This window comes from Eptatretus burgeri, chromosome 2, assembly GCF_056783735.1.
Source record: "Eptatretus burgeri isolate ZD-2024b chromosome 2, Ebu_testis_v1, whole genome shotgun sequence".
Taxonomy (NCBI): Eukaryota; Metazoa; Chordata; class Myxini; order Myxiniformes; family Myxinidae; genus Eptatretus; species Eptatretus burgeri.
In genome coordinates, this window is record NC_140962.1 from 154893124 (window position 1) to 154906372 (window position 13249).

The following is a 13249-nucleotide window of genomic DNA, read 5'->3' on the forward strand; positions in this document are numbered from 1 at the left end:
AATTTCGGACACTTGAAACGATCTTGCCCAAAGTCAACCTCGTCAAACGATGAAACAAACCTCGTCAACAAGAATACGTCTTCTTCTTCTTCTTCTTCCTCGACTGTGAAGGAAGCGAATCCCGTGTCTGTTAACAACCCCCAGGCCTCTCAGCCCGATAGTCTAAACAGCAAAATGAATGTTTGGAATGGTTTCACCATCGTTTCATCAAGAAAGAGAAAGACTTTACCTGATGGTCGTTTAACCCAGAAGAAAGGAGCATTTACAAATGAGGAATCTGTCGGTAATGTTCCTGCAGTTGTGACTGACGTCACTCTACAAGGCCTACCCGGAATGGACCCGGAATGGACCCAGACCTCGGTACCTACGACCAACAAGTTTACGACCTACTTGCCGGTGAGGACAGAGACGTCTCCCTTACAGAGACCACTTTACCTGTTATCGCAGTAAATAAAACTGTTTCACTCGTTAAAAACTCTCCTATTGGAAAGTCCATCCACGGTGATACACAGACCACTAGTGATGATCCTGTTGTCACTTCGGTAAATGTTAACCCTGAGTCTTTGTCAGCGGGAAATAGTGAAACAAATGGTAACCCTAAATCCTTGTCAGCGGGAAATAGTGAAACAAATGTTAACCCTGTTACTGCTCCCATCTCATCACGTGGTGAAGCCGGGAATGCAGGAAATCTTAAAATGGATGTTTTACGAGAGACCCCCAAAGTACTGCATACCTCCACGCCGTTGGAGGTCGATAACACCGTTACGGTCGAGGGAAGCGATATCGCTACATCCACTGATGGTGTTTCCGTTTCATCAACTCCCCCGATTATTTCCATTACTTCACCAGGAGATGTTCCCACAATGGAAGAGCACATAGACGTGGTAACCAGTACAGATCCGTGTATCAATACTGATGACAGTATCGATATGCAGGACAGTACAAGCTTGTGTGACTCGGAAACTAAAACCGACTCTGACGAATCTGACCTGGAGGAAGCAAACAGGAACAGTCAGGTGGAAACGGTGGAGAAGCTCACCAGTCAAAGTCCTACCCCCCCTGAACAAATAAGACTCTTCTTACAAAATACATACAGGAAACGCAATATAAACCTGACGGAATACTTTCCAGATCTACCGTCCTTCCTCGAGTGTGCTCAGGCTATCGTACGTAAGCCTGACTTATTCGGTTTCCACCAGACACACTGTCACCGCTTAAAAAAAACTGATTGCCAAGGCGAAAAGGGATCCTAATCAATTATCCCGCTTCTGATCTTATTCTTAGAAACTATTATTTTCCTCATGGCCAGTTTCAAGATTGGAACAATAAATGTTAATGCTGGTGGGAATCCGCTCCGCAAGATCCAAATTAAACAGTTGGTAGAGGTCAACGGTCTCGACATAGCTTTGTTACAAGAGACCCATGCTGTCCGATCTGTTCAGGCTCAGTGGCGACTATTTATGGACAAGGAATGTTTCTTCAGTAAGAACTCCACGTCTAAGGCAGGCATCATGTTTGTCTTAGGGAAACATTTCCATCCATTCTGCCATAAATTTATGAGTATTATTGATGGACACCTTGCCTCCGTGACCTTCTCTATCAATCAGGTCAAGTTCACAATGCTCAATGTGGACGCTCCAAGCAAAAATGACGAGCGGATCTCCTTTTTTGCCGAACTGAGAAAATTCCTGCAAACACTGGATTTGCAGACTTGTCTAATTATTGGTGGCGATTTTAACTGTACTGTTAATGCTTCGTTTTACTGGAACGGGCCGGAACCCCAACCATGTATCGCAAAACTTTTTGCAAACATCATTGCGAAATATAATCTTCATGATATTTGGCGCATACAGCACCCTTCTGATCGGTCTTATACGTGGTGTCGTTGTTTAAACAACCACGTCTCACTTGCGAGGCTTGATCTCATCAATGTAAATTCCCATTTATTACATGGAGTCTATAAATCCGATATCGTGCCTTCTGGTTTCTCCGACCATTCCCCAGCTCGAGTCTTTATTCAACTCTCTAAACCATGTCCAGGGAGCTCTCACTGGAAATTCAATAACAGTTTACTAGAAAACCTCAACTTCATTCAGGCCTTTGAATCCTTCTGGACGGCTCTCCGAGAACAGAAGCTTAAGCTGTTCCGTTAACCCATTGATATGGTGGGATTTAGTAAAAACCCAAATGAAAGGGTTCTGTCAACAGTATCATTTTTTCTCAACAAGGGCTGACCATGAAGTTAAGAAAATGTTACAGTTACAGATTTTACAACTCCAGCGGGTCATCGGACAAAATAATAGTAACATACAAAAACCTTAACTGAGAAACAGTCCTTATGAAAGGAAATAACCGAGAGGAATGCACGTGGTGCCTTAGTTCGGATGAGGGTGCGACACCTGAATGAGGCAGACGTACCAACCAAGAACTTCTTTTCCTGATAGAAACGTCTTCCCAGTAAACAGCTTTCTCAACTGCGATTAGCAAATTCATCCATTACCTTCACACAATCAGAAATCAAACTTTTCGTGAAGGAATACTTTTTGAAAATATATTCAATGGAACAAATAAATCCCGTCAGTGTCACCTCGATCTCCGTAGGCCTGCCAATGTTGTGTGAAGATGGGCGTTCCCAACTGGAAAGACCCATCACCTTGGATGAACTTGGCGCTGCCCTGCACGGCCTTGCCATTGGGAAAGCACCTGGATTGGATGGACTTACAACTGAATTTTACAAGAAGTTTTGGCACTTATTGGGTCCAGAACTCATTAACACCTTGAACGCAAGCTGCCAGCTTGGGAAGCTACCTCGGAGTTACCAACGAGCTCTTCTTACCCTCATCCCAAAAAAGGGAGACATGCCGAGTATTGAAAATTGGCATCCTATCTCCCTGTTATGTATGGACTATAAGATATTTTCAAAAGCCCTGGCATTGCAACTTTCTCCTTATTTATCCTCGTTGTTGAAAGAAGACCAATGTTATTGTGTCCCAAAACGTTCCATTTATGACAGTATCTCCCTTGTGAGCGACATCATTGAACTGTGCAAGGAAACCCCAAAAGATTTAGGACTTCTTCTCCTTGATCAGGAGAAAGCCTTTGACCGTGTTGACCATCGGTACCTTTTCGAAGTACTTGAGCGGTTTGGACTTGGTTCAACCTTCATCTCTTATATTAAAATACTATACAATAATATTTATTGTGTGCTTAAGATAAACAATGAACTTGTTGCACCTTTGTCTATTAACAAGGGAATTAGACAAGGTTGCCCTCTTTCCGGGTTGCTTTATGCTCTCTCCGTCGAACCCCTACTGGTTTCTTTGCGCTGTAGACTAACAGGGGTTAGTTTGTCCCAGCTTGAACGGCCCATCAAGGTACTGGCATATGCCGATGACGTGTGTGTATTCGTACAAGATATCAATGACGTTAACATCATTCGTTATTGTTTGTCCTTATTTGAAAAGGCTTCTTCAGCCAAAGTAAATTGGAACAAAACGAGCGCCTTTTGGCTCGGTCCATTGTGCTACTTGGCGCCAAGACTTCCTGCTCCACTGTCATGGGCCAATGATGGTGCGAAATACCTTGGAGTGTTCTTAGGTAATAATACCACAGTAGCAAAAAATTGGGCTGGTCTGCTTGAGTTTGTTGAGGGTAAACTGCAAAAATGGAAAGGTCTGATCACACAACTGTCATATCGTGGAAGGGTCTTGGTCATCAACACACTGGTGGCCTCAACCTTATGGCACAGGTTCTTCGTGCTGCATCCTCCAGCAGCGTTGCTTCAACAGCTCCAGAAGTGCTTCGTGTCCTTTTTCTGGGATGGAAAACACTGGCTGCGACGTGGGGTCCTCAGTTGACCACTGACCGATGGAGGACAAGGCCTGGTCGACATAAAAAGCTGGCTAATGGCCTTTCGACTCTCGGTTGCTTTTCACATGCTATACACGTGACTCTCTCCACCATGGGTCAACGTCGCTCGTCACCTTTTACAACAGGCTGGGAGGCTAGGCTATGACCACTCTCTTTTCCTGATGGACCTTTCCAAAATTGACACATCCCCCCTCTCTGGTTTGTATCAGAGCATGCTAAATGTGTGGCAAGCTCTGACAATAACAAGAGCTACACATTCTTACACGAAACAGATGTTTCTGGAAGAACCTTTGTTCTACACCTCCCTTTTCCATGATATGCCTGCTGATAGGTGTTTTATTCAACGCTTTACCGACAAGGGCGTTAAATCCGTCGCAGATCTTCTCAGACCAAACGGCAGCTGGATCGGAGCTGATGCATTGGCAAGCCTGGTCGGTGTGCGATCCTCTCGAATGGTGGCACGTATATTATGTAGTGTGCTTTGGACATGCACACAGCTCGCACCTGCTTGGGAGCAAGACCACCAAAACAATGAACATAATGCACATCGAATACCTTCTCTCTCAACCTTTCCTGAACTCGTATGTGCTTTTTCTCTTGCCAGCCCTCTTCCTTGTGCCCCTTTTAACGTAGGCTTCAATGGCCTTCCCAAACAAAAAGACCTTTATTTGGGTTGTGTAAAATTTCTTTCGCAACGGCAAACAACACAGCAGAAGGTTCGATGGAGAGACCTCTTACCTTGTTCTCCCCCTTATTTTCCGAACTGGAAAGGTTTTTATCACCCTCCTGTACCACCACGACATGGCGACCTCCAATGGAGACTAGTACACTGGATCCTTCCTTCTAATCACTTGTTACACCATTTTTCAAATCTGCTTGTAGATGAATGTCCTTTTTGTAAGAAATCTGAAAACCTTTTTTCACATCGATGTTGAATGCCAAAGGTTGGCACCTTTATTTATTTTACTTCAGAATTGTTTTGTAAGGTTTGGTTTGTTTTTTAACACTTGTGTGTTCATCTACGGATTGGATATCCCACACAAACATTCCAATGCTGTGTTAGCCAATTTCCTGCTTGCTCAGGCAAAGATGGTGGTATTTTAGTCAAGGAAAAGAAAACTTGATGGTGTTGGAGGAAATGATGAAGATGCTTTGTTTTTGTTCCAAAACCTTGTAATAAGTCGTGTTAAATTGGATTTTGATTTCTTTTCAGTAACGGGAAGATTACCACAGTTTGAATCAAAATGGTGTATAAAAGAAGTTATTTGCAAAGTCCGAGAGGAATGTTTATCCTTTTGTGAAATGTTTTGTATATAATCCACCTGATTCACCCTTTCCCTTCTTCAGAAATTGTTTCTTGGTTTTCCTTCTTTCACTGAAATGAAAATGTAACTCCCATTTGGGGGCTTTCTTTTCTATTTTTATAATAAAAAGATACAAAAGTCTCTGTCTCTGTCTCTGTCTGTCTGTCTCTGTCTCTGTCCCTGTCTCTCTCTGTCTCTCTCTTTCTCTCTCCCTCTCTGTCTCTGTCTCTGTCCCTCTCTGTCCCTCTCTGTCTCTGTCTCTCTCTCTCTCTCTCTCTCTCTCTCTCTCTCTCTCTCTCTCTCTCTCTCTCTCTCTCTCTCTCTCTCTCTCTCTCTCTCTCTCTCTCTCTCTCTCTCTCTCTCTCTCTCTCTCTCTCTCTCTCTCTCTCTCTCTCTCTCTCTGTCTCTCTGTCTGTCTCTCTCTCTCTCTCTCTGTCTCTCTCTGTCTCTCTCTGTCTCTCTCTGTCTCTCTCTGTCTCTCTCTCTCTCTCTCTCTGTCTCTGTCTCTGTCTCTGTCTCTGTCCCTGTCCCTGTCTTTCTCTCTGTCTCTCTCTGTCTCTCTCTGTCTCTCTCTGTCTCTCTCTCTGTCTCTGTCTCTGTCTCTGTCTCTGTCTCTGTCTCTGTCTCTGTCTCTGTCTCTGTCTCTGTCTCTCTCTCTCTCTCTCTCTCTCTCTCTCTCTCTCTCTCTCTCTCTCTCTCTCTCTCTCTCTCTCTCTCTCTCTCCCTCTCTCTCTCTTTCTCTCTCTCTCTCTCTCTCTCTCTCTCTCTCTCTCTCTTTCTCTCCCCCTCTCCAGGAGTTGATGAAGAAGTTATTTTTAGGTAAAATATTATCTTCTACATGTCGTTATATGGATGATGGTTAATTACAAGTTTTTGATTGGCTGATTCATTGGATTGATCCAGAAAGCCTCATAGCAGCTAAAGAGTAGTTGTGATGATAGTGCAGTGGCATATCTGGATGTGTTAGTTAGAGTTGGAAATTATTGTTTTAGTACAAATGTGTATTATAAAGTTGACTATTTTAGTTTTCCTGTTGTCTTGTATACGTTTCCATCTAGTAATATACCAATAAAGATTGGCTACAATGTGTTTTCATCTCAGCTTATTATATTTGCTATAATTTGTTCTGTTATGGATGATTTTGTGTTTCTTGCAAAGAAGATGCATTCCATCATGTTGGAGAGGGGTTATTGTACTAAGAGCTTGATTTGGTCACGTGAGTGTTTTTAGACGTCATTGTAATCTCTTGTTTAAGTTTGGTTGGTTTTCGTGTAAAAAGGTTCCCGTAGTATTGGAAGTTGTGTGAAAGAATTTTTAAATGATAAATTTTTTAATTAAAATTTTTCTTCCAAAGAAAAATTATTTAGTTAATTAATCAACCAGAAGTGTGTCATCAGTGTTTACCAGAAATGGAACCATTAGAAATAGAGGGCCTGTGTATTGATTTGTGTGCTGGCAGATTCCTGCATTAATTCGGTGGTGGTTTTAGATAAGAAGCAGTAAGGTATTTCTGGACGTGTGTGTGTGTGTGTGTGTGTGTGTGTGTGTGTGTGTGTGTGTGTGTGTGTGTGTGTGTGTGTGTGTGTGTGTGTGTGTGTGTGTGTGTGTGTGTGCACTTTCTTTTGGTGTGTGTGTTTTCTTGTTATAATCCATTATCTCCTTCCTCTTTCTGGAGCCTGGATGGGTTTGAGGGTAGAGTAGCAGCCAAAACCGAAATCCTATCCAGGTTCCTCCTGATACTCCAACTTTGTCTATTTGGGATCCTCATGATACACCATTGCTGTATTTGGTTAGTTGTTTGATTACACATTCACATCGATCTCATTCTTCCCTCTAGGTCTCCAAATAGCAGTTCACCACCATTGCAGATTATCCCCCATCTTAAATCATGATCTTTTCTACCCCAGTTAAACTCCACCCTCCCCTCTCCACATCCCCCCAACACCATGGTACGATTCCCACCCTATTGATTATAATTCCAGATTCTCTTATGTGTATGAAAGAGAAAAACCATGGAAGTGATCAAAGTATGTCGGCAAGCTGTCGTTCACAGATTGAAATTACGAAGATCATGGACAAGAGTCTGAATTTGTGATCCTGAGATAAGATAATACTTATTGATCCGGACTTGGTTCAAATCTCTCCTCTGATTGGTTAAATATTTTGGATTAGTTTGATGATTATCCGCTGATGCTCACTCGTTGATGATGCACTTGATTTTGATCATGACTTGGATTATTAGGGGAACAAGCCATTATTATACATCCACTGTTGTTGCGCACTTTTATTGGCTTTAAAATTAGTTTTCTATCCAACCTCTTGTCCGATCGATGCAAAATTTTCGACTTCAGAGTGAAATTAAATTATTAGAACATAAGGTAATTTTAATTCATTATTACTTTTTTGCCGCTCACGCAGATCGCTATTTGTGTGCTGAACTTTGCGACCTACAACTTTCGACTGATGGTTCTTTGTTTCACCCCTTGAAGTTTTCATCTCTTCACAGGTTGTGGGAATGCAAACTGACCAACAAGTCTGGGCCTATCCTGGGGGACCTGAAGAACATCATCAACTTGGAGGAACTTAAGTGAGTTCTGAACTGCTTTTTGGGGTTTTTGTTCTTCTGTTTGACTGGATATGGATTTGTGAATTTCCATCACAGGGTTTATAAGTAAACTCGGTTTTAATACTCCTAGTGAGAGATTTCATGGGAACAAATGTAGCACTTCCTGTATTTTGGTTTTTTGAATACAAAGTCGAGGCTCATGGAAGAGTTATAGCACTGAACGAATCAGGATGCAATGGGACAAAAGGAAGATTAGAAAGAGGGAGGAAACACCAACAGCAGGGTTGAAGGATAAATTATAGGGGGACTTCGACAAATAAGGGAAGTGGGGAGCAAAGAGGTGGAGGAGAGGAAGTGCAGGATGGACAAGATGGATACAGAAGCAAACTCTAAGAAAGTAAAAACTGGAAATTTGAAAGGAGGTGGGCTTGGGGGTAGGGGTGGGGGAGTTAAGACGGGTAGAAAATATTATGGTTTGGATGGGGGATGGTGGTGAACAGCCGTCTTGAATACTTGGATGGAAGAATGGGATTGAAGAGGATGTGGAAGTTGATTCCACAGGCAGGAAAAACGAGGAACAAATGAGTGGAGGTGAGCAGTGATGCTGCATTTTGGGAGATTTGTCAGACCGGTTGCACCCTATAGAAACCTGGAGAGGGTGTGGGTGGGGTGGGGAGAGTGGGAGAAAGTATGGAAAACGCAGAGGGTGGAAGACCAGAAAGTAGGCAGCACAAGACAGAGATACGACTGACCTGTCTGCGATGGCAAAGTGTGATGGCAGGCCCATGGACTCAACTTCAATGTAGGAGACCTCAAAGATCTTGAAGGCCTTGGTTTTCATGGAGTAAAGATGACAAAGGTGTGTGGCAGGGGAGCCAGCCCAAACGGGACAGCACCACTCCATAAAGCTACCGGTGAAGGCCTTGTAGGTGAATCAGAGTTGAGTTGTGCCAAAGAAAGACTTTGTATGATGGTGGATGCGCAGCCATGCTAACTTTTCAAGAACGTATATATTCCATCATTCAAGGGATGGGTGTTAATTGTTCTTGTAGAATGAATGGGTTATAATCCCGAATTCTTTGGTGTTGATGTGATTGATAAACATCTATCTATATATTACTAAAACTCTCATCTTGTATATATGTATATATATGTATGTATGTATGTTCCCGAAATACAGCCAAAGTGGTACAAAATAGCGCAAAAATTTTCAGCCCACCTTACTCACCATTCTCCTGCGGTGTGCAGAATCAAGTTTTGTTCAAATCGGGCAATGAAAAAATTATGAATAAATCAATTCCAGATTCAGTCAAGTACTCTTTCGGAGAATTTAATCAATGCAAACAACCTCAGCCATATAGTTCGCTGGAGCTGTCTTTTTTTTCTTTCTTTTTTTTTCATGATTTCTTTTATTAACCGCTGTCACAACGGGAACCCAACAGGTTCACGGGTCGTCTCATGACTACTAAAATGGTGACAGTATTAAGAAAGTTCTCCATGTTGTCAAGAGAATGATAACCTGAGGATTTTTCTCTTTCCCTCCTTTACCATCAGTTTGAGTTCAAATCCCATTGGTGAGGAGGGTCTGGTTGGTTTGATGGAAGGTCTGAAATCCCTAACGAAGTTACAAATCCTTGGGTGAGTAGGAAGGGATTTGTTTTAGTAATCCCTGACAGTGCACCTGAGGTTCTCCAGGTGAACCTTTGGTTGAACTTTGTGCTTTACTTGTGCTTAGAGATGGAAATGGAAGTCACAGCCAGCCCTGTGTGGGGATCATTTGGGTGAATGAAAAGGAATGAGGAACAACGAATGATGGACCCATTTTATATGAAGGACAAACTGCTTCACATAAATCATTCTGAACATTCATAGTTTTATTCTCTTGTGGTGAAGGTTATCCTTCAGTCACATTTGGCTCGGCGGCCGTAGGGTCTAAAAAATCTTCGGCCACGAGCAATTATAGGGTGGCCGCAGTATTTCCACGGTCACACAATGTAGCAGTCACATATGTTTTTATTTTTCGGGTAGCCGCATGGGGTATTTATAAATTGTGGAGACCGAAAACGTGGGGGTGCCGTACGGTCTTTGATTTGATGTCGCACGGTGACCTTTGGGCGTCCCTGCGGCGGCCATAGAATTTTCAAGGCATACGCAAGGTAGCCTCAAGGTGCCCGCAAGGTGACCGCAGGGGGGCCCTAAGGCGAACGTGGAAATAGTGCGGCCGCCGTAATTTTTTGGGGGTTGGCAATATTCATTTTACATTGATAAGAGCCTACGGAAAATGCACGAATAACGCAAGCCCACCGTACGCCCGACGTACGGTCGACGTGGAACACTTCTATGTCATGGCTACGGCTTGTCGAATTGCTACGGCCAACCTAGAAATGAAAAAAGTTATAACTCCGCGCTTTAATTCCACGGAGACCCCTACGGCCTGTAAAAGATAGCCATACGGCGTAGGGCCACCCTGAGGCCACCTCAGAAACTTTGCGGCCGCCACGCATTTCTGTCAATTCAGGGGGGCTCTGGCCACCGTATCCTCGCCGTAGAGCAAATGTGACTCATGCTTTAGTAAATGTGAAAAGTAATGAGGAATATAAATTCAGATCCAGTGATAAATATGTTTGAAGACCATGGTAAATGAGTTTTGAAGTGAAGAGTGAAGTTGTAACGGTTATGAAGAAGAAGAATCCATCTTGATGCACCAAAATCCTCAATCTAACATTTGTGCATCCGTTTGGGTTCAAACCCTTCATGATCCATTTTCACCACGTGAACACCAATGTTGGACTGAGGGTCTCGAACTGAGGTGATCTCTCCACATGGTACTGAGGGTGCACATGTAGGGTGCGGAGAGACTGCAGGAGGGTTTTAGGGGAAATTGAGCTACCTTTGGACTGTCATGCTTGTCACACCCTTAACTTTTTATCAGTTCTCTGATCATGACCAATTTATTTAATTATTATTACCACGAAAGAACCAAGAGCTTGTTCGTCCACTTCAGCGATGTTTAGGCCATTTTTAATTTGCCTCAAACTGGGCATCAGTCCACCTGGGGGCTTGTATTGTTACAGTCGAGGGTCTTCAACAACCGACGTCCCCGTTGAGTGGAGAAGGGAGGAGTGGTCTCCACATCCTCCCATTATTTCACCACTCGGCGTTTCAGACACATCACCATGGGGAATCACCCTGTCCGAAGTGGCCGAGCAAACCATTACAGGTGAGTCAGTTTTTATAGCACATAATTGCATGGATCCCAAACAGCCAGACTTAATGGTTTCCTTCCAATTCTCTATGTGCAATTGAGCTCCTGGTCCCCGATGATCACACACAGGTTCATTAGCAAACCGGATTTATTAACAAAATGGGGTGGGGAAGAAGAAGTGGAACATGAACAAATATGTGGTGAAACAAACTGTATCAGGTGGTGATAATAAATTACCTTAGTCTTACTCATTCATAAGGGGTAATGAGATGGACAGAGAGGGAGAGAGAGAGACAGACAGACAGAGACAAAGACAGAATGAATGGAATCTCTCCATCAGGTAGTGACTGTCGTGTGGCGCAGAGGCTTTTCAGCTGTCTGGACAGCTTGTCTTGCACCATGTGCCATTCCACTGTGGGCTTCGCATGCCAACTGAGGATGGTGAGACAGACACCAGAATGCTGCATGGGATCACCAAAGAGCATGCAACAGCACCATGGGCAGGATGCCAGAACCCACAGAACTTCAAAGCCCTCCAGAAGCTCTTTTGTGAAGACAAAGCGCTGATTGGGCAGCAGTGACATTGCGAGAGGTTTACCAACCCATGCTGGTTGGCAATGAGGGCTAGGGGGGAGGGAGAGCTGCTAATGTTCCAATCATGCATCATCCTTGCTCCCAACACGTAACAGGATGGATCCTCTTATGGATGGTGTGCCTAAACTCATGGCATGCATAGGGTGGAAAATATAAATATACAGATCATACACTTGGGTCATTGCAAAATGTAGGGAGGGAGAGAGTGAATGGGCCAAAATCACTCAGACAGAGGAGGACAAGAGCTTTCCAACCATATCACTCGATGGCCCACGTCAGGTATGGAAGCATGCACCAGAGCAGCATGTCAGTGCGTCCACTTTCCCCCAGTACTCCAGGGGCCTCTGCTGGTCATCCCCCAGACAGATATCTGGCCCATCCCCATCTCCTTGAGATGCTGATCAACCTACCTGCAACCACGAGGAACGTGGTCGGCCCATTGGCCTCCTCCACTCACGATCCAGTGAATCCATGACTCCCCAGGCCTGACCCAGACATCTGCTGACCTCTGGCTCACAGCCAGCAGAGACATGAATATCACTGCCAAGGCAAGTGAATCTCTCCGTGACATCAGCATCCTCACCACAAACAGGTACAGACAGGACAGCAGCATCTAAGATGTCATTGAAAGCTTGGATCTTAGTTTTGACCCAGGAAACCCATAATCCCAGCGGCTCCGACTCCTCATTCAGCACCTCTTGGGCCCCCAAAATAATATCCAGAGTCTTCGCAAAGATGACTGCAACATCTGCGAAATCAAGGTCAGAGATCGCGACATTACCAATCAATGCACTGCAGCCTGATCGCTCTGAAATCCTCCCCAGAATCCAGTCCATACAAGTGCTGAAAAGTGTGGGGGCCAGCACACACCCCTGACGAACTCCAGTAACAACTGGAAATAAGTCAGAGATGGTACCACCACATCTCACAGCACTCTTAGTACCAGAGTAGAGTTCAGACATCAGATCGATCAGTTTTGATGGCACCCCAAGAACACCAAGAATCCTCCAGAGGACATCCCGATTCACTGAATCGAACGCTTTGCATAGATCAACAGAGGCTGCAAGCAGCCCCTGCCAAAACTCTCATCTGCATTTGGTGAGAACCCGAAGAGCAGATACGGTCAATCGTTGACCTCTTTGGTGTGAAGCCTGACTGCTCTGGACGCTGGTGTTCAAGCAGATGGTGGCAAACCCCAACAATAATTATCCGAGCAAAAGTTTTGCCCGGCACTAAGAGCAGCATCACCCCTCGGTAGTTGTTGCAGCCTTGGTGATCACCCTTCCCTTTCCAGAGAGGGACAACAAGGCTTCTCTTCCATTCAGTTGGGATGATGCCTGTGTTCCAGCCAGAGCACAGAACTGCATGCAACGACACGAGTGCAGCATTTCCACCAGCCTTGAGAAGTTCAGCATGGATGCCACAAATCCCAGGAGCTTTACCCCATTTTAACTGGTTCACCCCTGCCTGTGTTTCCACAAACGAAGGCGGACCACAGTTGATTGGAGGGTCAGCAACAGGAATTGTAACACTCCTGACATCCAACTTGACACCTGGTGGATTAGCCTGGTTCAATCGCTCAAAGTAACCAGCCCAGCGGGCCTTCACTTCGGACTCCTCCGTCAAGAGCCTACCACCCTCTGCTCTAACTGCAGTACACCGAGAGATGGGCTTGGATGAACGCAATTCGTGAATTCCCCTGTAAGCAGG

At 44.4% G+C, this 13249-nt stretch overlaps 1 protein-coding gene across 5 annotated transcripts in view; it reads left to right on the forward strand.

The window, feature by feature from the left end:
- The window catches only part of LOC147033635 (NACHT, LRR and PYD domains-containing protein 3-like), a 159607-nt gene that overhangs the window by 65508 nt on the left and 80850 nt on the right, over nucleotides 1-13249 (forward strand). For all 5 annotated transcript variants that reach the window (XR_015055567.1, XR_015055566.1, XM_085871691.1 and 2 more), the window contains 2 exons: nucleotides 7681-7761; nucleotides 9295-9378. Coding sequence is in view for 3 of the 5 variants with exons in the window: in XM_085871691.1 (XP_085727817.1) it covers nucleotides 7681-7761; nucleotides 9295-9378 (165 nt within the window). In the remaining 2 variants the exon portion in view is untranslated. The remainder of the gene's footprint in view (nucleotides 1-7680; nucleotides 7762-9294; nucleotides 9379-13249) is intronic.